Source organism: Atractosteus spatula, chromosome 7 (assembly GCF_055471065.1).
Source record: "Atractosteus spatula isolate fAtrSpa1 chromosome 7, fAtrSpa1.hap1, whole genome shotgun sequence".
Classification (NCBI taxonomy): domain Eukaryota; kingdom Metazoa; phylum Chordata; class Actinopteri; order Semionotiformes; family Lepisosteidae; genus Atractosteus; species Atractosteus spatula.
Genome location: NC_142712.1, coordinates 2,706,510 through 2,729,746, shown reverse-complemented (window position 1 = coordinate 2,729,746; position 23,237 = coordinate 2,706,510). Strand labels below are relative to the sequence as shown.

At 39.1% G+C, this 23,237-nt stretch overlaps 3 protein-coding genes and 1 pseudogene across 3 annotated transcripts; all 4 read right to left on the bottom strand.

The window, feature by feature from the left end:
• Window positions 1–1,143: 1,143 nt before the first annotated feature.
• On the bottom strand, window positions 1,144–2,085 carry LOC148830154 (olfactory receptor 52E8-like). Its single transcript, XM_088921779.1, has one exon. It carries the CDS (start codon window positions 2,074–2,076, stop codon window positions 1,144–1,146), a length of 933 nt encoding a protein of 310 aa, XP_088777905.1. The 5' UTR covers window positions 2,077–2,085.
• Window positions 2,086–7,429: 5,344 nt separating this feature from the next.
• Window positions 7,430–8,431, bottom strand: LOC148830153 (olfactory receptor 52E8-like). The gene has a single exon (XM_088920071.1). The coding sequence runs from the start codon at window positions 8,429–8,431 to the stop codon at window positions 7,430–7,432; it is 1,002 nt and encodes a 333-aa protein (XP_088776197.1).
• A 3,539-nt stretch (window positions 8,432–11,970) lies between these two features.
• LOC148830152 (olfactory receptor 52E8-like) lies at window positions 11,971–12,960 on the bottom strand. The gene has a single exon (XM_088921761.1). It carries the CDS (start codon window positions 12,958–12,960, stop codon window positions 11,971–11,973), a length of 990 nt encoding a protein of 329 aa, XP_088777887.1.
• A 5,251-nt stretch (window positions 12,961–18,211) lies between these two features.
• LOC148830151 (olfactory receptor 52E8-like) lies at window positions 18,212–19,114 on the bottom strand (annotated as a pseudogene).
• Window positions 19,115–23,237: the final 4,123 nt, after the last annotated feature.

Sequence of the window (23,237 nt, the reverse complement as noted above, 5' to 3'; positions counted from 1 at the left end):
GAATTGATACTGACTAGTATAAGAGTTACTTAAATGGCATCAATTGCTCTTAATAATGGTACATTGTAAAAGTGATGATGATGATGATGTTATCCGGTCAGTCAGATCCGACTCTCGGCGATTCTATAGGCCATCTCTCGCCACGCTTTCCGGTCTTGGACTTTCTCTTTCAGCTGTTCTATGCCTAAGCCAGTGTCCGTTTTGATGGCGTCGAGCCACCGCGTTCTTTGGCGGCCTCGTCTTCTTGTTCCACTGACCATTCCAAGCATCATTGCTTTCTCCAATGAATCTGATCTTTACACTGTAAAAGTAGTATATTGCAAAATGTGGTGTAATATATTATAATGCATAATGTGGTTGAGAGAAATCACCTTATATTTTCAACAGGAAAAAAGTACCTTGACAAAAAAAATCTAATGTATTGAGAAAGTATGAGGAAAATCTGTTACATTTGTGTCAACCTCTACTCCCATGACTAATATGAATAGTTTAGTTAAACACATGTTGGTTTTCTTGACTATGCTATTTTATGCTAAGTTTACAAGCTCAAATATATTTTAAATCATTCTATCTCAACATTTGGTCTTGTTTTATATTTTACATATGCTTGTTTATAATTGTTGTGTACTGTACATGTAATACGTGTTATTCAATAAAGTAATAAAGACAATGTTAAAAAATAAAAACAATGCATGTAAATGGGGAAAGGGGTAATGTAATCCAGTTCTGCTCCCAAACAGACAGATGAAGTCCCAAATAAATACAACAACACATTTTTATTGATGGAAAATGTTTAAGCTACATGTTTGATAATGTCAATGTTTCAATTTCATATAAAATATGATGGGAAACTTATATACATTTGGTTAAGTGGACCAAATAGCCTCCATTTATTTGTAACCTTTCTTACATTCCAGCAGCAGATTTCACACTGGGGGTGTGTGAAAAAATATCAAGTCCATTTTTCAAAGAAAGTAATGTTATGAAAAATATTCTTACCTTTTGTGTAGGCCTCTCACCTCTAATTTTTTTTTATCTTGTCGATTTATCTTGTTCAGATAATATGAAATGTTTTATAATGTAAACATCAATGTCCAATATTCTTGACTCTTGAATTTTCTTTTGGCAGCTATTTACTATACACTAGCTCTGAGCAATTTTGTGACACCTAAATATGCTGTAAACTCTTCTCCTGATCTGGTTTAATTTTAAACCATAAATGATGGGATTGAAAAGAGGAGGGATGATTAGAAATTCTAGTGACATAACGTTACGAAGAGACTGGGGCATGTCACTTGTCCCATATCTACTGTACAGTCCATCAAAGAGCAGGGCAATGATGAAGTTGGTAAAGGTTAATAGGTGTGGCAGGCAAGTGTTCATAAATTTAATTTGGTTCTTCTGAGATCTTCTACAGGCAACAATTATCTGTACATAGGAATAAAAGACATAAATCACAGGTGCAAAAAACATTGGAATCTGAATATATCCATACACAAGACTATATGTAGATGGTATGCAGGACAGTTTCACCACTGACCAATTTTCACAGTAAAGTTTTTCAATGCGATATCCACATAAAGGTAGCCTGACAGTCAACAAAATGGATAATATCATTGAAAAAGAAGGATAAATCCAAGCAAAAGGAATTAATTTACCAATTAGAAGAGGAGTCATAACTGAATTATACTGTAAAGGCCTACATATTGCTACATAACGGTCATAAGCCATTACAGTTAAGTTAGCTATTTCACATAAACGAGAGGAGTAGATCACAAAGACTTGAATCAAGCATCCACTGTATGAGATCACATGAGAGTCCGAGAGAAAGTCAGCCAACAGTTTTGGATAGAAACCAGCAGTTCCATACAGTCCATTAACACATAAATTGCAAACAAAGATATACAATGGTTGATGTAGAGATTTCTCCAGAAGGATGGTCACAATAAGTGTCAAATTAACAAAAGTGATAGAAAGATAGACCAACAAAGTGAAAGAAAAAAATATATATTTATTTGTTCTTGTAGTGTTCAGTCCTGAGAGACTTAATATTGAAGAATAAGATTGGTTGTCCATTAATGGTGTTTGAAGTTTCTTTCTGATTAAGTCTAGAAATAAAGAAGAACATATAAAATACCGCAAATTTCTTATTGAATTTTATTCAAAAGCAACATTAATATTAAATGTAAACATTATATAAAATAAACGTTATAAAATTTTGCTATTGTAGTATGTGTAATGTGATAGTTTTCATTAAATTAATTTGTGTTTATTTACCCAGTACACCTTATTTAGTGTGAAAGTGCTTTTCAGATTATTTTTATATTTCTGTGTGCCCCAAACACAGTAGTTTTTATACATGCCATACAGTACATATTACTTCGGGATTTATCAAGAACACTTCATCTAACATAAAATCTACATAAAGGTAAAGGTGCTCTAACAGTTATTTCTTGTATGACACAGTTATTGAGTTCATTTATTACCATGGCACTGGAGCATGTCTGGTTTTCATACAACACGTTTCCCAAATACATTAAGAAAAATATTTCTCACACTGGAATTACATGTCAAATCTGACATGCTTGTGAGCAAAATGAACCATCAAAAGTGATATTTAAAAAAATCCACAACTTCTTTAATATGACTATTTTCTCATTGTTTTGAATCATAGTGTCTATAGTGAAAAGCTAGATACAACAAATTTCATATAAAATAACATTAAAAAGAATAAAGGATTGCTGTATTGATTCAGTTCAGAGCTATTAATGTGTCTTACTGTAATATACAGTAAATGCAATACTTTCTGTAAGCACTCGTTTTACCTGATTATAGGCAGTGACTACAGTGACTCCTGTCTCGATCACCCTTTCATTTCCTGTCAGCTGTCAGGACGGCACAGCATCTCAGCCTTATCTTCTGCTTTTAAAGTGAGGCTTATTGTTCATGATCTTAGAAACATCCCAAAAGATTTCAGGCTCATGCTCTGTTATAATGATGTGAGATAAGAATAATTCTTAAATCATTCCTGATCACCAATAGCAACTGGGCAACAGCAGTGGGATCTGTTGTGAAGCTGTTGTGATACCTGCCTGAAGTAATAATAGAAAAGAGAAAAAACTAATAATAGAAAAGAGAAGGACTAAATAAATCAAGAAAACAAGAGACAATAAATATGTGTCTAAGATATTAACTTATTCATACCAAAGTAATGAAAACCATTTTATGAATGTACATAATACTTGTACATGATTGATGAATAAATGGATAAATACTACCTTGAATCATTAAAGTATTCAAATTTTTTGTCTTTCACATACACCGTATTTCTCATGTCTTAAAAGAATGATAGTGTAGTCGGATATCCTCCTGAGTTCAGCAGTCTGTGGTAAAAGAGTTTTAGTGAACTACCTTTTTTTTCTGGTGACTGGATTTATGGTGTTCTTCAGTCTATTAAGAGTTGAAGGTGATCAGGCCTCTTCTTCTGAATCACTTCTCTTATTTCTCAGACTTGGTCAAACGTATTCGATTGAAATTCTCTATAGACTGACTCTCTCTTCAAAACAATCTTTATACATGAAAAACATGAGACACACTTGGCAGGTTTGACTGAATTCCACATGCAATAGCTCTGGTTTGCATTCTCACCTGGACCTCATAGACCTGAATCTGAACCTGAACCCTTCCTTCTGTCTGTAGAGCTTGTCTGGGATCCTATTCTTCAGATGGTTTTTATTCCATCTTGTGGCCAAAATGTGGGTTCTTTACCTCAGTGGTGACTTTAAAGCTTTCTGGGATCCTAGAGACTGAAATATATTATAGATATATAAGGAACTATAGTTTCTTATTCTATTTTTTATTAATAAAAGTGAGCTGAGTGAGTTTATTGCTTTTAGAGAAACCAGCTTTGTAAACTGTTGGCTACATTTTGGAAGACAAAGGGTAGTGAGAGAGGCCCCGGGCTATCTTTGTAGTTAAATTTAAACTAATGTGGTTACAGAATGAGGACTTTCAGGTAGCAATAACCTCTCCATTGACAGAATGACTTCAACTGACCATCTACATGAAAATGACCAGCCTGCACTGTTCAGTGCTAACAGTTCTTTTATACAGGATGTGGTTCCTTGACAGATAAAATTCTCCATTAGAAAATATCCAAGACATGGGAAGACTGGTAAAGTTAGAAGACTTTATTGACAGATGAACATTTGCGATTGACAGACCTGATATACGACACTGAGCACGGAGAACTGATGCGTGTTACGCAGACTGTAGCTTTGTTTTAGCCAACGTGTGTGTTGGTGCAAACGTCATGAGCACTAAGGAACACATTCTGTTCTGGAAATACCCCAAAATGCCTTTGCCCATGTTTTCTTTTAATATTGTTATATACACTGTAACAGTTTGAGCTTCCCGTATCAGCTGGTTCAATGGTCCATAGAAAGTGCAAAGATGGTCATAATAATTGTAGGTGACGTGTGGTAATGTGACAATTTCTCCCAAAGGGCTTACATAAATATATAAAATCTTATAACTTCTCAGTAAGGATGATGTTTACTATGGAAAAAAGAAACACAACGTTTATACCAGAAATACAGCTTGTGCAGTGAGTCATTGCAACTTGCCAATCACATGAAAGCTCGTTAGGTGCACTTTTACCCAACGAGGTCCAGGTGGAACAATGCTCATCACGGCGAGGCCATCCCAGGAAGTAACCATTATCATTATAATAAACCACTGTGAGAGAGTTTGTTTCCTTCAAAATACACTGGAAAACAGAATCTGTCCAGACTCTGAGACTCATTATTAAGGTACATCCTGTTATTTAATTGAAGGAGTTCCAATTTATTACTTTATTCCTTTATTACTGATGCATTGCTTAGAGTACAGTAGGTGTTATGATGTGATCCTGTCTGTAAAAACAGGCTGGGTCTGGTGAAGGCAAGCAGACAGGCGAGAGCTGGGTACAGTGTGTGCCAGGCTGACTGATATAACAGCAGATGACCTGGCTATGCAGACAGAAGGCTGACAGAATACTGTAGGTACAACACAGCTGAGCAGATCAGAACAGGGGAGCTGCGCCATGCAAGCCTGCAGATCAGAACAGGGGAGCTGCGCAGTGCAGGCCTGCAGATCAGAACAGGGGAGCTGCACAGTGCAGGCCCGCAGATCAGAACAGGGGAGCTGTGCAGTGCAGACCCGCAGAACAGAACAGATGAGCTGCGCAGCGCAGGCCCGCAGAGCAGAACAGGTGTGCTGTGCAGCGCAGGCCCTCAGAGCAGAACAGGGGAGTTGCGCAGTGCAGACCTGCAGAGCAGAACAGGGGTGCTGTGGAGCGTAGGCCCACAGAGCAGAACAGGGGAGCTGCGCAGTGCAGACCCGCAGAACAGAACAGGGGAGCTGCGCCGTGCAGGCCCACAGAGCAGAACAGGGGAGCTGCTCAGTGCAGGCCCGCAGAGCAGAACAGACGAGCTGCGCAGTGCAGGCTCGCAGAACAGAACAGGGGAGCTGCGCAGTGCAGGCTCGCAGAGCAGAACAGGGGAGCTGTGCAGCGCAGGCCCGCAGAGCAGAACAGGGAAGCTGTGCAGTGCAGGCCTGCAGAACAGAACATGGAGCTGCACAGCCAAGCATATTAGGTAGGTGACACCATCCACGGTACATGTAGCAAGTTCTGGCTCTGAATCAGAATCAAGATTTCAGATGGGCTCAGGGCAAGTACAGGACGTGAAGTACTGGCAGGCTGGCTCATGCCAGGAGCACTTCCACACACCGGTAGGAAGCTCCGCGACACAGAGTCTGGACAGGGTAGGGCTTACGTACTGTACCTGGTGCCAATGAGGTGATTGCCCTTCAAGAAGTGGGGACAAGACGGCTTCCCCGATCGTGTTCTATTGTCATTGGGAGGTATTTGACTTCTCATGTGTACGCGGCTGGTTGCTATGGGGGCTATGTGTTCTGGCTCCCTGGGCGTAACAGTAAGGACTTAGATTCCCAATTTGTTAACATCTGACAGGGATTTAATCACAGCTATGATTCTTTTATTTAATAAGACAGAGGTTCCCTATTTGCCTTTTAAGGTGTTTCTTGTGTTTAGATTACAGGGGTAGAATTAAGTTTTTTTTAAATGTCTGTATAAATCAGGGCTACGGACTCACAAACTGGGAAATATCAATATACCTTATTGTTGTGATTGTTGAGTGTTGCATTTGTGTGTTATTTCAATTGATACATATTTTTCTCTCTTGTTAAGCTTGTTGCCTGGTCAGTCCATATTTGCATATTAAGTGGAGAATAAAAATACATATATAATGTGTAACACTGAGTGTTGAATGAAATTAGGAGAGAGATTATCATTAATCTTTACACAGTCAATTGCTTACATAGCAAGCTGGTGCCACAACCTGGTTTTTATATGTATTTAATTAATTCATTTTACAGTTACGGTTCCTAAATAATTTAAAAATAACCTTTCTCATGAAATAATATCTTACAGATCAAAGCCTCAGAAAAGTGTTAACTAAATTATTTTCCCTAGCCTGAACCTTAGACTGATCTGCATTTTAATATTTTTATTTTTGTGACTCTGTAGTTTTGTATATGAGGTAGTTTGTGGTCTATGGTCTGGTAAGCTTGTTTGCTCTTATATGACATATGATTATCTTGCACTCTGTTATAGTGAAAGAAACCAACACATGTACTTATGTCATATCCCATGATTGTGTCATTTACATGATTGTAAATCCCTTAATCTACATATGTGTAAAAACCCCACAGTTGAAAACTGACCCACAGTATATCATGCACGTCAGATACTTAATTGAGAAGTGAACATATACTAAATGTGCTTCTCTTAGTCATTTTACTAATGAATTTCAGAAGAAAAAAGACTCTTCCTTTGTTATGATATGCATATTTAAAAGCCCACCCCACCAAAAATGGCAAATTTCACTAAAAAAAAACATTACATACAGTATTGAGCACAACTACATGATATGGATTATTTATTGATTTGTATGTTATACAAAACTGATTTCTGTAGTCTTGAAGTACAGTAACATGTAGGCAAGGCCACATCCTGATAGATATGAGGGTCAGGAAGATAAGAATGAGAAAAAAAAGTTTATTAAAACTAGAATAGAAAAACATAGATATAGACAAGACAAGGCATTTCAAAGATATTCTGTTTGAAACAAAGAACAGATAAAAAATCTCAAGAAACTGTTTAACTAGATGAACTACTGTAATTGTGAAAATAAAAAGAGAAAGAAAAATATATACAATGAAATATATAAAGTGTTGTCATATTTAATTTCAGCAAAAGAGGACAGTACATTAAGAGAAAGGGTCAGAACAGATTTCCCCAGCTCAAAGTAAGACAACATATGAAGTCTGAATAACTAAGAAATGAATAACTAATAACTAATATGACCTAGAGAGTTATGGTTACATTTTTCTGTACTAAAGTGGTTTTCTGCTTCTTGCCCACAGATGCTCCAACAGAATTTATGTGTTTTCCAAAGAACATTTTCATGGTCCTTCGTCTTATCTCCTGCAATTTAACTCCATAGACGATTGGATTTAAAAGAGGAGGCAACAGAACAAAATTTATTGACATCATAGTACGAACCACATGGGGCATATTACTGAGGTCAAAACGATGTTGAAGAATTTCAAAAAATGTGGCGATGCTGTAGTTTGTGAAGCTCAGTAAATGAGGGGTGCAGGTCTGTAGAGCTTTAGCACGAGCTTCCTTTGTAGATTTTAAACACACTGCCAGGATTCTGATATAGGAGCAGATGATGACAGCGAATGGAAGACACATAACAGTAACTGTGACGACGTAACCAAAGGAACTGTTTACAGACACATCTGAGCATGACAGCCTGACAACTGACCAGTTATCACAGTACACTTTTTCTAATATAAACCCACAGAGAGGCAACCGAATTGTTAGAATTAGATGTATCAAATTAATACAAATGGGGTATGTATATACAAACACTAAAAGCTGAATCATTTTACATGGGGTCATAATGCTGCTGTACATCAGTGGATGACATATGGATACATATCGATCATAGCCCATCAGGGCCAAAACTGAATATTCAAATGATCCATATGTGAATATAAAAAATATCTGAGTCAAGCAGCCAGTTCTAGATATGGAGGGGGTTTCTGACAAGAGGTTGGCTAAGATATTGGGATAAAATGCTGTACTACCATATACCCCATTCAGGGATAAGTTACAAATAAATATGTACATGGGTTCATGGAGTTTTCTTTCTCTAGCAATTGTTGTTATAAGAACTGTATTTACAAAGACAATCAAAAGATATATCAGTAGAGTGACCATGAAGTATAAATACTTAATGTTGCCTTTAGCTACATAGGAATTAAAAAGGAATACTGTCACAGGGGTTGAATTCTGCATAGTAAGTATCTTCTTGGTTTTCTGAAGTCACCTAGGAAACCAATTGTGAAAGTTTTCTGAATATACTGTTTTTTTGTTTTTATACCATTAGAAGTTTTAATTAAAATTATAGTAAATGTACTATAATAAAACATTCTACTCCTTTCACTGTAAAATTTTTTATGTCAACCTATTAAAGTGTTTTCTTCACTTCACATACGTACTTTTTTTAAAACAAAAACTTTTTATAGAGAATGTCTGATTGACAAAAAGTCATGTCATTGTAATGTGTTTTAATAGGACATTTAAAGCTGACATACTTCAAATTCACATACCGTACAGTATATTTTAATATCTCCTTGCACTGAGACATAAAAACTGAATACCTTCTTAGTTTACGTCCTGCTCTGTCCTCATTAGGAGAATTCCCTGTCTAAAGGAGAAGAACTGTTAACATGGGAACAATAAACACAACGTTAAATAAAGTTTAACTAATTATTGGTGAGAGAATTTCCCCAGTGACAACCTGGAGCTGAACAGAGATTTAAAACTCCGCGTGTTTATTGTTCGCCTAGACCATTACAATGCAAACAATGTAAAAAGTACACAGAACATATCCTGTAAATACCTGCAGTGTTCCTTATTACACTTTAGTTCAAACACAATTCAGCCTTTACAAGTCTTTACAAGAGTAAAGGATTGGTTAGGAAACAGTACATTTAATCCTAAACTTTTTTTAAATGACATACTGATAACAATTTTAGACTTTACTTCCTACAGTACAGTATGTTAACAGATTTAATCTAATCTAATTCACCAAGATTGCTGCTGTCATACAGTACATACCTGAAAATCCTTGTCATGAACATTAACTTACAATAGGATGGGTCTGTGCTAAAGACAATACCACCTTTTATACTCTATCTTCATCTGTAGGGACTGGATGGGTTTGTTCTGCTGTAACAACTCCCATGTGTGAGAGGTAACTGGAGTTTTTTAGTCTCCAGTAACACTTTGAGATACAAGGGTTACAAGCTCAAGTATACAGTAGCTTAGGCTCTCTTTTTCAGCCTTGTAAAATTATTTGGGATACAAACACCATGGTACAGATAATAAAGTATAGCTAAACTTGTGTACGGTATGTTGAATTATACACAGCTTCTGTGTCATTTTTCTGTGTTAGACAAATGATTAAACAACAATGACATTGAAACAAATGTGATGCACTTCAACAAACGCTGCAATGTAATAGTTTGTGAAACTAGGTACTATAAATGAGGGGCATAGGTTTATAAAGCTTCAGCTCAAAACTTCTTTGAAGCTTTCAGTCACATTGCAAGAATTGCAAGAGATAATGATCACAATGAAGAGAAGACATAGTAAAAACTGAAAAGGAGTTGTTGAGGAAGATGTAAAAGAATGTTTCTGCACATATTATAGTCACAAGGTCTATTATTTCACTTAGAATTAAGTGTTAATAAAGATTTCTAATAATCCTTCTGTGCCTGGACCAAGCAGTGTGGTGCCTTTCTCTAAATGCACAGGCATATAGTTAAAGAGGCCTGATCTCAGCCACAAGATGACATAGTGTTCTTTGCATTTGGTAAAGTAAGGGAGGTGAGTTTGTCTTTTGAATAATGGTCTTCCCAATGACAGTGACAATCTAAACTCCCTTGATGGATGTCATTGCTGGTGCTTCGGTGTCCATCAGAGAGCCATAGGAACATCTGGACCTGATCTTAGGTCCTGATCTCAAAGCCACAGGGCATGATCATTTACCCAAAGTGAGATCCACCAATAGGTGATCTGTAGGTCGGGTATCAGAACCAAACCTGATGGTCCCTCAGCTAGTGATGTTTCCCCATATAACCTGTAACCCAGTACATCTTTGACAGTTAACCACCGACTTGAAATCTCTCTCTGAACTGACAAACGGACTTTTTCAAACCTCTGACAGCAAGAAGTCCAAGTCCGGAGGTTTCTCCAAGACCTCAGTCTGAGAGAGTGTTAGTAAAGTACAGAATTCTGTTGAAGATAATCTTCCTGAAACAAAAGAAATCTTGTGTTCACAAACCCACTGATATTTTCACCCAATCAATGAAATTAGACAATTGGACATCCAGAATATCTACTGTAAGTATTTTGAACAAAAGCTATAGCTGGAAAAAAATGAGTCCCCCCTTTGTCTAACTTGTCAGGCCTCAAGAAGATAAACTGTACAGACTGTTTTTAAAGACCAAAGTCAGCAAGAAGCTACTGTGGCAGAGCCACCTGAGCCCAGCACAAGAAAAAGTTCTTTCTCTCCTGTGTCTGCCCTGACAAACCCACCCAGCTTTTTACAAACTCAAATTTTAAACTCATCTAGGAGGTGAGTATTATTTCGTTAATCACATCATTCTCAAGAGAACTATTATTACAAATGTATTTTTGATGTTTAGTTCACGATAGTAAATGCATAATTATATGTGTATAAGAATATAAATGTGATTTGGTTATATCAGACTGATAAAACCTACAAGTTAGACTGTAACGCATAATAGTGAAAGCATATTTTTAACTCTGAAGTTATTAACTCTGAATCTTTGTAATCCCTAAGTGAATAATTAATCATTCCATGTTCACAGCAGATAGTATCATAGATATATATTCTATTAAATCTGTTGCTTGTTATGCATGGTTTGGTTACATCAATAAATTGTTTATCATGTTTTTTTAATTTGTGTGCAAGACTGTAAATTATTATGTTTCATAAGTTCCTTAAAGTTGTGAAGTACCTTCACGATTTAAATGTAATCTTGTTTGCTCTTTTAGAACAAATAATTCACTAAATAGTGAAAGAAACCAAAACATGCACTATATACTGTAAACCATGATTGTGACATTTGTAAATCTCCTGAAGCTTAATATGTGTAAAAATTCCTCTTTTTACTCCTGACCCAAAATATATCATCAATGTCAGATACTTACAGTAGTTGAGAAGTGACATACAGAAAGAAAGACCCTTCAGTTGTTATGATATGCATATTAAAAAATCCTGCCCCCCCCCCAAAAAAAAACTGCAAATTTCATTAAATAAACACACAACACAGTGGGCATAAAAAACATAATAGGGATCATTTATTGATTTGTATGTTGACTTCTGTAGTCTTGAAGTCACTTGTAGGCAAGAACTCTAACGCATCTTGACAGATGTCAGGGGCAGGAAAAAAAAACAAGAAGGACAGTTTATGAAAACTAGAATGGAAAATAATACTAATAATAATACTAAACTAGATTAGAGAATGGAGGACAGAATTTCAAAGATATTGTGTTTAAAACAAGAACTGATTTATAAAAGTCTAGAAGCATTTGAGCTAAATAAATGAATACATTAATTGTGAAAATATGAATAGAAAAACATATTTAGTTCCAGAAAAAGGATACAATGAATTACAAAAATGTGCCAGAATAGATTTCCCAAATTCAGTGTAAGATATTATAAGAAATCTAAAGAACCAAGGTTTCAACTGCACCAACTGGACAGTTATGGATTTTTTTCTGAAATTTCTTATGAAGCGTTTTTACATCATGCTTGAAAGAAAAATGTTTTTCTGCTTCTTGCCCTCAGATCCTCCAATAGAATTTGTTTTTCTTCCACAGAAGATTTTCATGGTCCTTATTCTTATCTCCTGCAATTTAACTCCATAAATGATAGGATTTAAAAGAGGAGGCAGCAGAAAAGGGTTTATTGACATCATAGCGCGAACCAAATGGGGCATATTACCGAGGTCAAAACGATGTTGAAGAATTTCAAAAAACGAGGCTAAGCTGTAGTTTGTGAAGCTCAGTAAATGAGGGGTGCAGGTCTGTAGAGCTTTAGCACGAGCTTCCTTTGAAAATTTCAGACACACTGCCAGGATTCTGACATATGAGTAGATGATCACGGCGAATGGAAGACACATAACAATAACTGTGACAAAGAGTCCAAAGGCACTGTTAACAGACACATTTGAACATGCCAGCCTGACAACTGACCAGTTATCACAGTAGACTTTGTCTATTATAAACCCACAGAGAGGCAACTGAACCGTTAGAACAACATGTATCAACATAATACAAGCTGGGTACATATATACAGACACTAAAAGCTGAGTCACTTTTAATGGGGTCATAATGCTGTTATACATCAATGGATGACATATGGACACATATCGATCATAGCCCATCAGGGCCAAAATTGAATACTCAAATGATCCATATGTATGTGTGCAAAATATTTGAATCATGCACCCAGCTCTAGATATGGAGGGTGTTTCTGACAAGAGGTTAGCCAAGATGTTGGGATAAAATGCTGTGCTGCCATACAGCCCATTCAGGGACAAGTTACAAATAAATATGTACATGGGTTTGTGAAGCTTTCTTTCTCTAATAATTGTTGTTATAAGAACCGTATTAACAAAGACAATAAAAAAATAAGTCAATAGGGTAACTGTGAAATACAAATACTTAATGTTTCCTTTAGCTTCATAAGCGGTGAAAAGGAATACTGTCACAGGGGTTATATTTTGCATAGTAAGTGTCTTCTCAGTGTTCTGAAAGCACCTAAGAAACAAATTGTGAAATATCTATGAATATATTGTTTAACAGCATTTTAACTTTGGATGTTATCTTCAAAAGTACTGTTAACATACTATCATCTCTGTTCAATCACAGTTCTCCCTAAAACTGTTGTATTCATAGTATTTCAATACCTCCATCCATCCATTTTCACAATCAGATGAAGGGCCATTTTTCCCGGAAGCCAAATATCCTACCTGTGTACTTTTGCACAGTGGGAGGAAACTGGAGCACCAGGTGGAAACACATGCAAACACATGAAGGACATACAACTCAACACAGACAGCACATCAGATCTGGAATTGAGCTCAAGGTCCCATCCTGTGTTACTGTGCTTCAATACCAACATCGTTCTGTGTCATTTTCACTGCTACTACTGTATCACTTTCAAATTAGCAAAAAATAATGTGATTTGAATGTATTTTAATTAAAAGCTGTATTCGGTACTGTATATTTTAACATTTCCTAGTACTGTGATAAAAAATCAATACATTCTTAGTTTGTTTTGCTCTGTCTTCATTAGGAGAATTTCCTGTCTAAATGAGAAGAACTGTTAACATGGAAGAAAAAAAAACTTTCATTACTAACCATTGTTGGTGAAAGAATTTACCCAATGATGACCCAAAGCTGAATTGAACAGAGAATTAAAACACCTGGTGTTTATTATTCTCCTAGTACATTACAGCATGGAGTATTTAAAACTACACAAAACATATACTGTAATTAGTTACTGTATAGTGTCACAAATTCTTCTTTGTTTCTAACAAAAATAAGCATTTAACTGTTATGTTAAAGAATTAAGGACTTGTTTGGAAACACTGAGCTTAATCTGATTTTTTTAATAATGATATACTAAAAACAATTCTAGACTTTACATTACTATATTGTCCTATTTAATATATAATCTTATTTTTCAATAGTATCAATGTTGATTGCTGCAATCATACATACCTTCTTACCATGAGCAGTGATTTAGGATGGGTCCGTGCTAAAGAAGATACCACTTTCTACTGAGTTTTATACTCTATCCTCCTCTGTAGGGAATGGATGGACTTTTTCTCTCTAACAACTCCCGTGTGTGAATATGATAACTGTAGTTTGAAACAAAGAAAAATCTGCTCTAGGGTACATTGGGAGTCTCAGGGGCTTGGCATACAACAGCCTTGTAAAATGATATGTCACAGGAACACCATGGCATAGTAAATAAAAAATACATGCTGTATTTTAATATACAAAGCCCTTATGTCATTTCTCTCAATGAGACAATTGTTGAAGATCCAATGACACTGAAACACAGATCTTCCATAACATACAGTACCACACATGTACCTCTGCAAAATATAAAGCTGATTTTAAATAATTTAACATTAAGATTTTTGACATATTAGAATATATACAGTAATAATGAAAGATACTCAGTGACATGTTCTTAATATAACATTGATATTGTATATTGTATGCAGTAAAAGATATTGTAAGAGATTCTGTCCTTTAGGGGAAACACTATACTGAATTCCAGATTCATTCCTCATAATGATACCATGGATTTGCATAGTCTGGTCTTCTTAAATTTGATTATTGTAGCAATTTCTTATTTCTCCCCCTGATTTGCTTTGGAGTGGGACTGCTGGTGTATAATGGCTGCTGTGTTGCCCAGGTGTATGCTGCACTTCAGTTGTGGAGAAGTGGATAGGTCCCCTCCTATGTCGAAATCGCTTTGACATCCTTTGGAAAGAATGGTGTAGCAAACACTGTAGAAACAGAAAATTAAATTTAAAATGATTTAGCTAAAATTCTTTATTTGGGCAAACAGCTGGCATATACGGAAAAGCATTGCTGCCACCAAGAACAAAAAAAAGATACGAGATACAGTAGCAATGCTTACATCAGTGTACAGTATGTACAACCTGTTATATTGTGCACTGAATGCATGTAGAAGCTACCGCGAACTTGGCTGGCACTTTTGGTATAATGATTGTGTCAATGTCCAGCGCTGCAGAATTTGTACAGATTTACTTCCGACTGGGGTTTAGTCTTAATGAAATCTTGCACTTTTTAGCAAATATGAAAAGAATCATTACAAGCATGAGGACCAGTTTGTGGGATTCAGAGATCAAAACAATGATGGTTCGGTTATGAACAGTTATACGTGCAATCACTTCCACTGCTTAAAACTGTAAGTCCGCACGTATTGATATACAGTAGGTATTAAAGGAATAAGTTAAAGGTTTATTCCATGCTGAAAAGAGAAGAAAATAAACATGTTTATTTAAATGTTTTAAAATTATAATTAACATTAAATGTTTTGGCTGTGAGGTCTTGTGTTTCTTTTTTTCTTTTTTTTGTTCTTTTCAGCATGGAATAAACCTTTAACTTGTTCCTTTGCAGCCTACACATGTTGCTTGCTACTTGATATAGGTATTATATGACAATTGTGCTATCCCATGATCACATAAAGTACGCGAGAATTATTATAATAATTCCTTATCTGGTAATTATGAGATAAGGGCGAGGGTTTTTCTTTTCCTTGTTGGCAATAATGTGCTTCCGTAGGCATATTTACAGTACGTACAGTATCTGACAGTATATGCAGTCATATTTAATAGCACAGGATTTCAGTCAAACGATATTAGGTTAAAATTGTATAATGCGCTAGTGAGTCCTCATGAAATAATTGAGAAAATCCCTTGGAATTCTAGTGCAATGAATAATAGCAAATTAATGACAAGGGAGGGTACTTTGAGAAGTGATACCTGGAATTGTGCCCCTGGACAAAACCACTATACAGTATTCCTATTAAGGCCTGTTCCTATCCGGAAAATGTGAAATTGTTTTGGGACAATGTTTTTAATTGGTGGAGCGAACCCTCGGAGCTCCATTATATATTGAACAATGTGTCGATTCCTTTCCCCTAAAAGTTTTGTTATTTGTTTTAAGTAAACAGCTTAGAAATATAGAACATAAATGTAGAAAACAGATGAGTTGAAGAGAATCCTAAAGACTAGCCATTTCGGGTTTTACGCAGTCTTGCAAATATTCAACTAGCTCCAGGAGTTCTTTTTAAGGCACATAAACCACACTTTTACTACAACACTGCAATATTTACAACCAATGTTTTTTTTTTGTTTTTTTTTTTGGTGTGTTTCTCAGTCATTTTATGTGAATTGTCTTTCAGCGCTTTTATTAATGTTTTATTTTTGAAACACTTCTGGGTCATTGTGTATCTCTCCGCAAGCAATTATAACATCAGTAATTTTGATCAATTGTAGCTTATAATGTATGTAATTTATTATCATTATTTAATCATATGGAATATGTTTTCAGTGCAATGGAAAATTAAACTTTCTATTAAATAAATGATCAATTTATGTTTTTCCCTAAATTCAGGAACTATTGGATCAGGAAATGTAGAGGTTAAGGAGGTTGTGTTATAGAACAAATAATCCTATTGTACTCTATAACAGTGAAATAAAGCAAAACATATACCTATACTACATCCCATTGAAAAGTAAAAAATATTGTACAGTATGTGCTTCTACTCGGTCACTGGACTGATGAACACCCTTCCTTTTTTTAATATCCACATTAAAAAAGCCTGTTTTTTTCATTAAAATACAACAGTATACATTGTGGATATACTACTGCACATGATAGGTATTGTTTATTGATATGTATGTTGTATGTAACTGATTTGTGTAGTGAAGGGCAGGGTGATGAGAAAAGGAAAGAAAGCCTGTGAAAACTATGTCATCTAGTTCATCTGTGTCCCATACTTAATTGAGAAGTGAACAGATACTCTACAGTATGTGCTTCCAGTCAATTTACTGATGAGCTGCACTAAATGAAAGCCTCTTCCAGGTTTATGATGGACACCCCAAAAACTGCAAATAAAACACTATATATGATTGTGACATTTGTACATTCTGTGAAGCTACATATGTGTAAAAATAACACTTTTAACAACTGATGCAAAATATATTACCTGAGTCAGATACATAATTGAGAAGTGGAAACATACTCTATTTATTTCTACTCAAACATTTTACTGATGAACTGCACAAGAAGAAGCCAGCAGCCATATCACCCTGCAACTCACAACTGGCAACCCACTGGAGCAAAGCAGGTGTGAGCCTGGTCAATACCTGGATGGGAGACCTGGGAAAAAATAAGGTTGCTACTGTGGTCTGTGTGGTTTGACTGGGACACTATACTTTAAAAAAGCATAGTTTAGATGAGATGAGACTAAAAATTCCTGGGTGTTATCCCAGCATCCTAGCCAAATCTCCCATTTGCCTTTGCTGATCATGGCCTCCTAATAATTCCCATCTATAAATTGGCTTCATCGCTCTGTTCTCCTCCCCACTGATAGCTGGTGTGTGCTGAGTGTAATGTGCACACTATGGCTGCTGTCACATCATCCAGGTGGGGCTGCACATTGCTGGTGGAGAAGAGTCCCCATTACATATAACATGCTTTGAGAGGAGTGTCCAGAAAATCGCTATATAAATGTAAGGGGTTATTATTTTTAAGAAGCAAAACTCTTCAAGTATTATAATATGCATATTAAAGAAGACCACCCCAGAAAACTGCATTTTCATTAAAGAAAAAAATGCTACACAAGGGTAGGCCTTATTCATTAGCATGAATGAACTGATTTCTGTTGTCTTAAGGTCACATGTCATGTCGGAATCAGACACATCTTGTCAGATGTCAGTGGAAGGAAGATAAGAACAGGAAAGAAGATTTATGAGAATTAGAACTGGTAAGGATACATAGGCTAGACTAAAGAATGGAGGACAGCTTTTCAAAGATATTCTGTTCGAAAAAAATAATGGATTTAAACAAAAAATAGCACAGAAGCCATTCAACTTACTGAATAGATTAACTGTGAAAATCCAAAGAGAAACAAAACAATACACTGATAGTACTGAATTATTTAGTTCCAGCAAAAGAGAACAGTCAATTACATAAGAGATAAGAAGAGGTTTCCATAACTCATTGTACAACAACATACTGAGGTCTGAAGAACTAAGGTGTCTTCATTGTAATATGAGAAACTGGTGAATTACAGAACAGTATTTTTCACTGAAGTTTCTGCTGAAAGTGTTTTTACTTCATACTTGAAAGACACATGGTTTACTGCTTTACACCTGCAGGTACTCCAACAGAACTTGTATTTCTTCTAAAGAACATTTTCATGGTCCTTCATCTTATCTCCTGCAATTTAGCTCCGTAGATGATAGGATTTAAAAGTGGAGGCACCAGAAGAGGATCTATTGACATCATAGTACGAACCACATGGGGCATATTACTGAGGTCAAAACGATGTTGAAGAATTTCAAAAAATGCAGCAATGCTGTAGTTTGTGAAGCTCAGTAAATGAGGGGTGCAGGTCTGTAGAGCTTTAGCACGAGCTTCCTTTGTAGATCTCAGACACACTGCCAGGATTCTGACATAAGAGTAGATGATGACAGTTACCGGAAGACACATAACAGTAACTGTGACGACGTAACCAAAGGCACTGTTTACAGACACATCTGAGCATGACAGCCTGACAACTGACCAGTTATCACAGTACACTTTTTCTAATATAAACCCACAGAGAGGCAACCGAATTGTTAGAATTAGATGTATCAAATTAATACAAATGGGGTATGTATATACAAACACTAAAAGCTGAATCATTTTACATGGGGTCATAATGCTGCTGTACATCAGTGTACATCATATCGATCATAGTACATCATATCGATCATAGCCCATCAGGGCCAAAACTGAATATTCAAATGATCCATACGTGAATATAAAAAATATCTGAGTCAAGCAGCCAGTTCTAGATATGGAGGGGGTTTCTGACAAAAGGTTAGCTAAGATATTGGGATAAAATGCTGTGCTACCATATACCCCATTCAGGGACAAGTTACAAATAAATATGTACATGGGTTCATGGAGTTTTCTTTCTCTAACAATTGTTGATATAAGAACTGTGTTAACAAAGACAATCAAAAGATATATCAGTAGGGTGACCGTGAAATACAAATACTTAATGTTGCCTTTAGCTACATAAGAATTAAAAAGGAATACTGTCACAGGGGTTGAATTCTGCATAGTAAGTATCTTCTTGGTTTTCTGAAGTCACCTAGAAAACCAATTGTGAAAGTTTTCTGAATATACTGCTTTTTAGCATTTCAACATTAGAAGTTATATTAACAATCATAGTAAACATATTAGTTTAAAACTTTCTAAAACTGTAAAATATTTTATTTTTTTCATTGGGTTTCAATATTTTCTGAAAACCTTTTATAGAGAAAGTACTGTACCTGCTGTAGTTCTGTATTTCCAACATTGACATGTTTACATATTTTATCCATGTGCATACCACCGTGTCTCTGAATTATTTTAGAAATGTCTTTTTCACAGCTGCTACTGTACCACTTTCTAATTAACAAAAAGTCCGAAAAGATTCCTCTGCCAGCCGTGGGATACAAACCAGCAACCTTCCAGCCACAGGCGCAGATCCTGAGCCACAGAGCCACCACACCGCCCCTTTTTTTTTATAAGAAAAAAATATCTTCTTGCACTGTGACATAAAAACTGAATACCTTCTTAGTTTATGTCCTATATCTGTGCTCATTAAGAGAATTCACTGTCTAAATGAGTAGCGCTGTTAACATGGGAAAAGGAAACAATGTTGAAACGTTATAACTAATTATTAGTGAGATAATTTCCCTGGAGATGACCTTGAGTTGTGTTGAACAGACATTTAAAACTCCAGGTATTTATTATACTCCTCCAGTAGGCTCTTACAACAAGAAGTGTGTAAAAATATAGTACATATAAAAACAGAACATATCCTGTAAATACCATTATTCTACTTTATTTCAAACATAATTAAGCATTTACAAGTTATTTTAAAGGGTTAAGCACTGGTTAGGAAAAAGTAAAGTTTTAAAAGTGAAATACAACAAATAATAATTATAGACTTTACATTACTATACAACCTGATTGAATATTTAGTCTAATTTAAGAGTATCACCTCTGATTGCTGCTGTCAGTACATACCTTAAAATTCTTATCATGAGCAGTGATTCAGGATGGGTCTGTGCTAAAGAAGATACCACTTTCCACTGAGTTTTATACTCTATCATCATCTGTAGGGAATGGATGGATTTGTTCTGCTGTAACAACCCCCATGTGTGAAAGGTAACTGGAGTTTTCCAGTTCAGAGTAATACTTTGAGATACAAGGGTTATCTGCCATAGTATAGATTAGGCAGTCTCGGGAGCCTGGCATGCAGCTCCCTTGTAAAATGATATGTCACAGGAACACCATGGCAAATACGTAAATAAACAATACGTATTGTATTGTCACGCTCATTACACCTAGAGGGCGCTCTACGTTCCTTCTGTTCCTAGTTCCCTGTGATTATTCATGTCTTTCTGGTGTGTTTTGTTGTGTAGCCTATTTATTTCATGCTTCTGCTCTGCTACTCGCTCAGCATTGTTGTTCAGTTGCCCTGAGACCCGCCTAGCACTAGGTTACTCCTGTCCTTGGCCTGAGGGCATAGGTTTCTATACGGCTTCTCCTGAACAGCTGAGCCCAGGCTAACCCCCGTCTCGCCGCTACGCATAGGGTCTTTATCGCTCTCCTGCCATTCCACGGTTCGTCCTTTCGGACTTACGTGACAGTTATAATTTACACAGCCCTTATGTCATTTCTCCGTGTGGGACAAATAATCAAAGTAAAATGACAATGAAACTGATTTTTCTTAATTAAACTCATGTCCCTCTGCAACATAAGAAAGTTCATTTCGAATACTTCAAGATTAAACTTATTGTAGGTTCTTTTCAGAACAAGGACGAGTGGAGACGCAATTAACAAACAAGCATTAGCTTTATTCGTTTTAAACCACACAAAACCAAACACAGGATCTACACACACATGAGGAGACTGACGGAACACGTACACATATTTAGGGTGGTAATTACCTAAACACACACTACACTTTTACAGGACTACACAGGGCACTAGAATTACTAGGACATTATTTACACAGGTAGGGTCAGCCGCTGGTCATCGTGCTGACCCTCGTACTCTCCCCGGCTACCACTCCCAGTATGCCCGGCGGTACTACGAGCGCCTAGGGGCGCTTCCTCCTCACCACCAGGCGAGGGCGTTACACTGCCCCCACCTGAAGCGTCTGGCGTCTCGCCGACGTCGAACACCCCCCTCAGGCTGTACTCGTATTCGGCCAACTGCTGCGGAACCCTGCGTGAGCGGCCGCTGCGCCGCGGTGACGGCTGGCGACCCACGGACGCCCCACTATCGGCCGGCTCCAGCCCCGGCTGCTCCTCTAGAGCCTCCCCACACGGCTCCTCCTCCCGGGCCCGGTAGGGGGCCAGGCGGTCTCGGTGCAGGACCACCACTCTCCCCCCTGTTCGCAACCGGACACGGTAGCAGACCTCGCCCACCACCCCGAGTACCTCAGCGGGCCCCTACCACGACGGCGCCAGCTTAGGGCTGAGGCCTTTGTGGCGGCGCGGGTTGTACACCCAAACCGAGTCCCCGGGCTGGAAGGCAAGCCCCCTGCAGCGCAGGTCGTAGTACCGCTTCTGCCGGACCCCCGCCTGTGTCAGGTGGGTCCGTGCAAAGCTGTGCACCCGCTGCATCCGCTGCCGCAGGTCCCACTCGTAGTCCGGTCCAGCCGGCGGTGCCGACCCGTCTCCGGGCGGCGGGCCGAAGACCAGGTCCACCGGTGTTCGCATTTCCCGGCCCAGCATGAGCGAGGCCGGGGTGCACCCGGTGGATTCCTGGACCGCGGTCCTGTACGCCCAGAGCGCAAGGGGGAGGTGGCGGTCCCAGTACCGTTGGTGCCGGGACACCAGAGTGGCCAGCTGGGTGGCGAGCGTCCGATTAAACCGCTCCACCAACCCGTCGCTCTGGGGATGCAGCGGTGTGGTCCGCGTCTTAGTTATCCCCAGGCGCTGGCACACTCTGGCGAAGACCTGGGACTCGAAGTTACGCCCCTGGTCACTGTGTAACTCCTCCGGCACCCCCAGCCTGGCAAACATCCCCTCCAGCAGTGCATCGGCCACCGTGGGGGCACTCTGGTCCGGGAGGGCGTAGGCCTCCGGCCACTTCGTAAAATAATCCATGGCCACCAAGACGTAGCGGTTCCCGGCCTCAGTGCGCGGAAACGGGCCCAAAACGTCCACCCCCACCCGCTCCATAGGAGCCCCCACCTGGTGTTGTTGGAGGGGGGCCCGGGAGCGCTCGGGGGGACCCTTCTGCGCCACGCACACCGCACACGTTCGGCAGTACCGCTCCACGTCCCGGTGGCAAAGACCCCAATAAAAATGGCCTCGGAGACGCTGCAGGGTTTTTTTACCGCCGAAGTGCCCCACGCCCGGCTGGCCGTGCACCGCTCGGAGCACCGCCCCGCGGAGCGACCGAGGCACCACCAGCTGCCACCGTACCTCGCCACTGGAGGGTACCCGCCACCCCCGGCGCAGCACCCCGTCCTTTACCTCCAAGGCCTCCCACAGGGCGCAGAGGGCCTTGACGGACTTTGGGTGCGGGGCGAGCTCCTCTCGCGTAGGCCGCGCTCCTGCTGCCCTCCAGCGGAGCACCGGCCCCACGTCAGGATCAGCTGCCTGACGCTGCGCCAGGTCTGGCAGGCTCACCCCCAGCGGCCCCTCCCGGGCCGTGGCCGCGGTGCTCACCCCCGCCACTGGGCGGACAGCCTCCTCACGCTGCTCCCGCCGGGCGCAGTGGTGGCAGTCCGCGGCCTCGCAGGGGCGCCGCGAGAGAGCATCAGCATTGAGATGGCGAGACCCCGCACGGTGCACGACAGTGAAGTCGTACTCCTGCAGGATCTCTATCCATCGCGCCATCTGCCCCTCCGGCTCCTTAAAGTGGAGCAGCCAGGTGAGGGACGCATGGTCGGTCCTCAGCCGGAACCGGGTCCCGAACAGGTACGGCCTGAAGTGGTGGACCGCCACCATCACCGCTAGCAGCTCGCGACGGGTCACGCAGTAGTTCCGCTCAGGCCTAGTCAAAGCCCGACTATAGTATGCCACTACGCGCTCCCCATCCGGCCCCTCCTGCGCCAACACCGCGCCCACCCCCGAGTCACTCGCGTCGGTATCGAGAACATACGGCAACCGCGGGTCGGGGTAGGCCAGCACGGGGGCCCCCACCAGAGCTTCACGCAACCGGCCGAAGGCAGTCT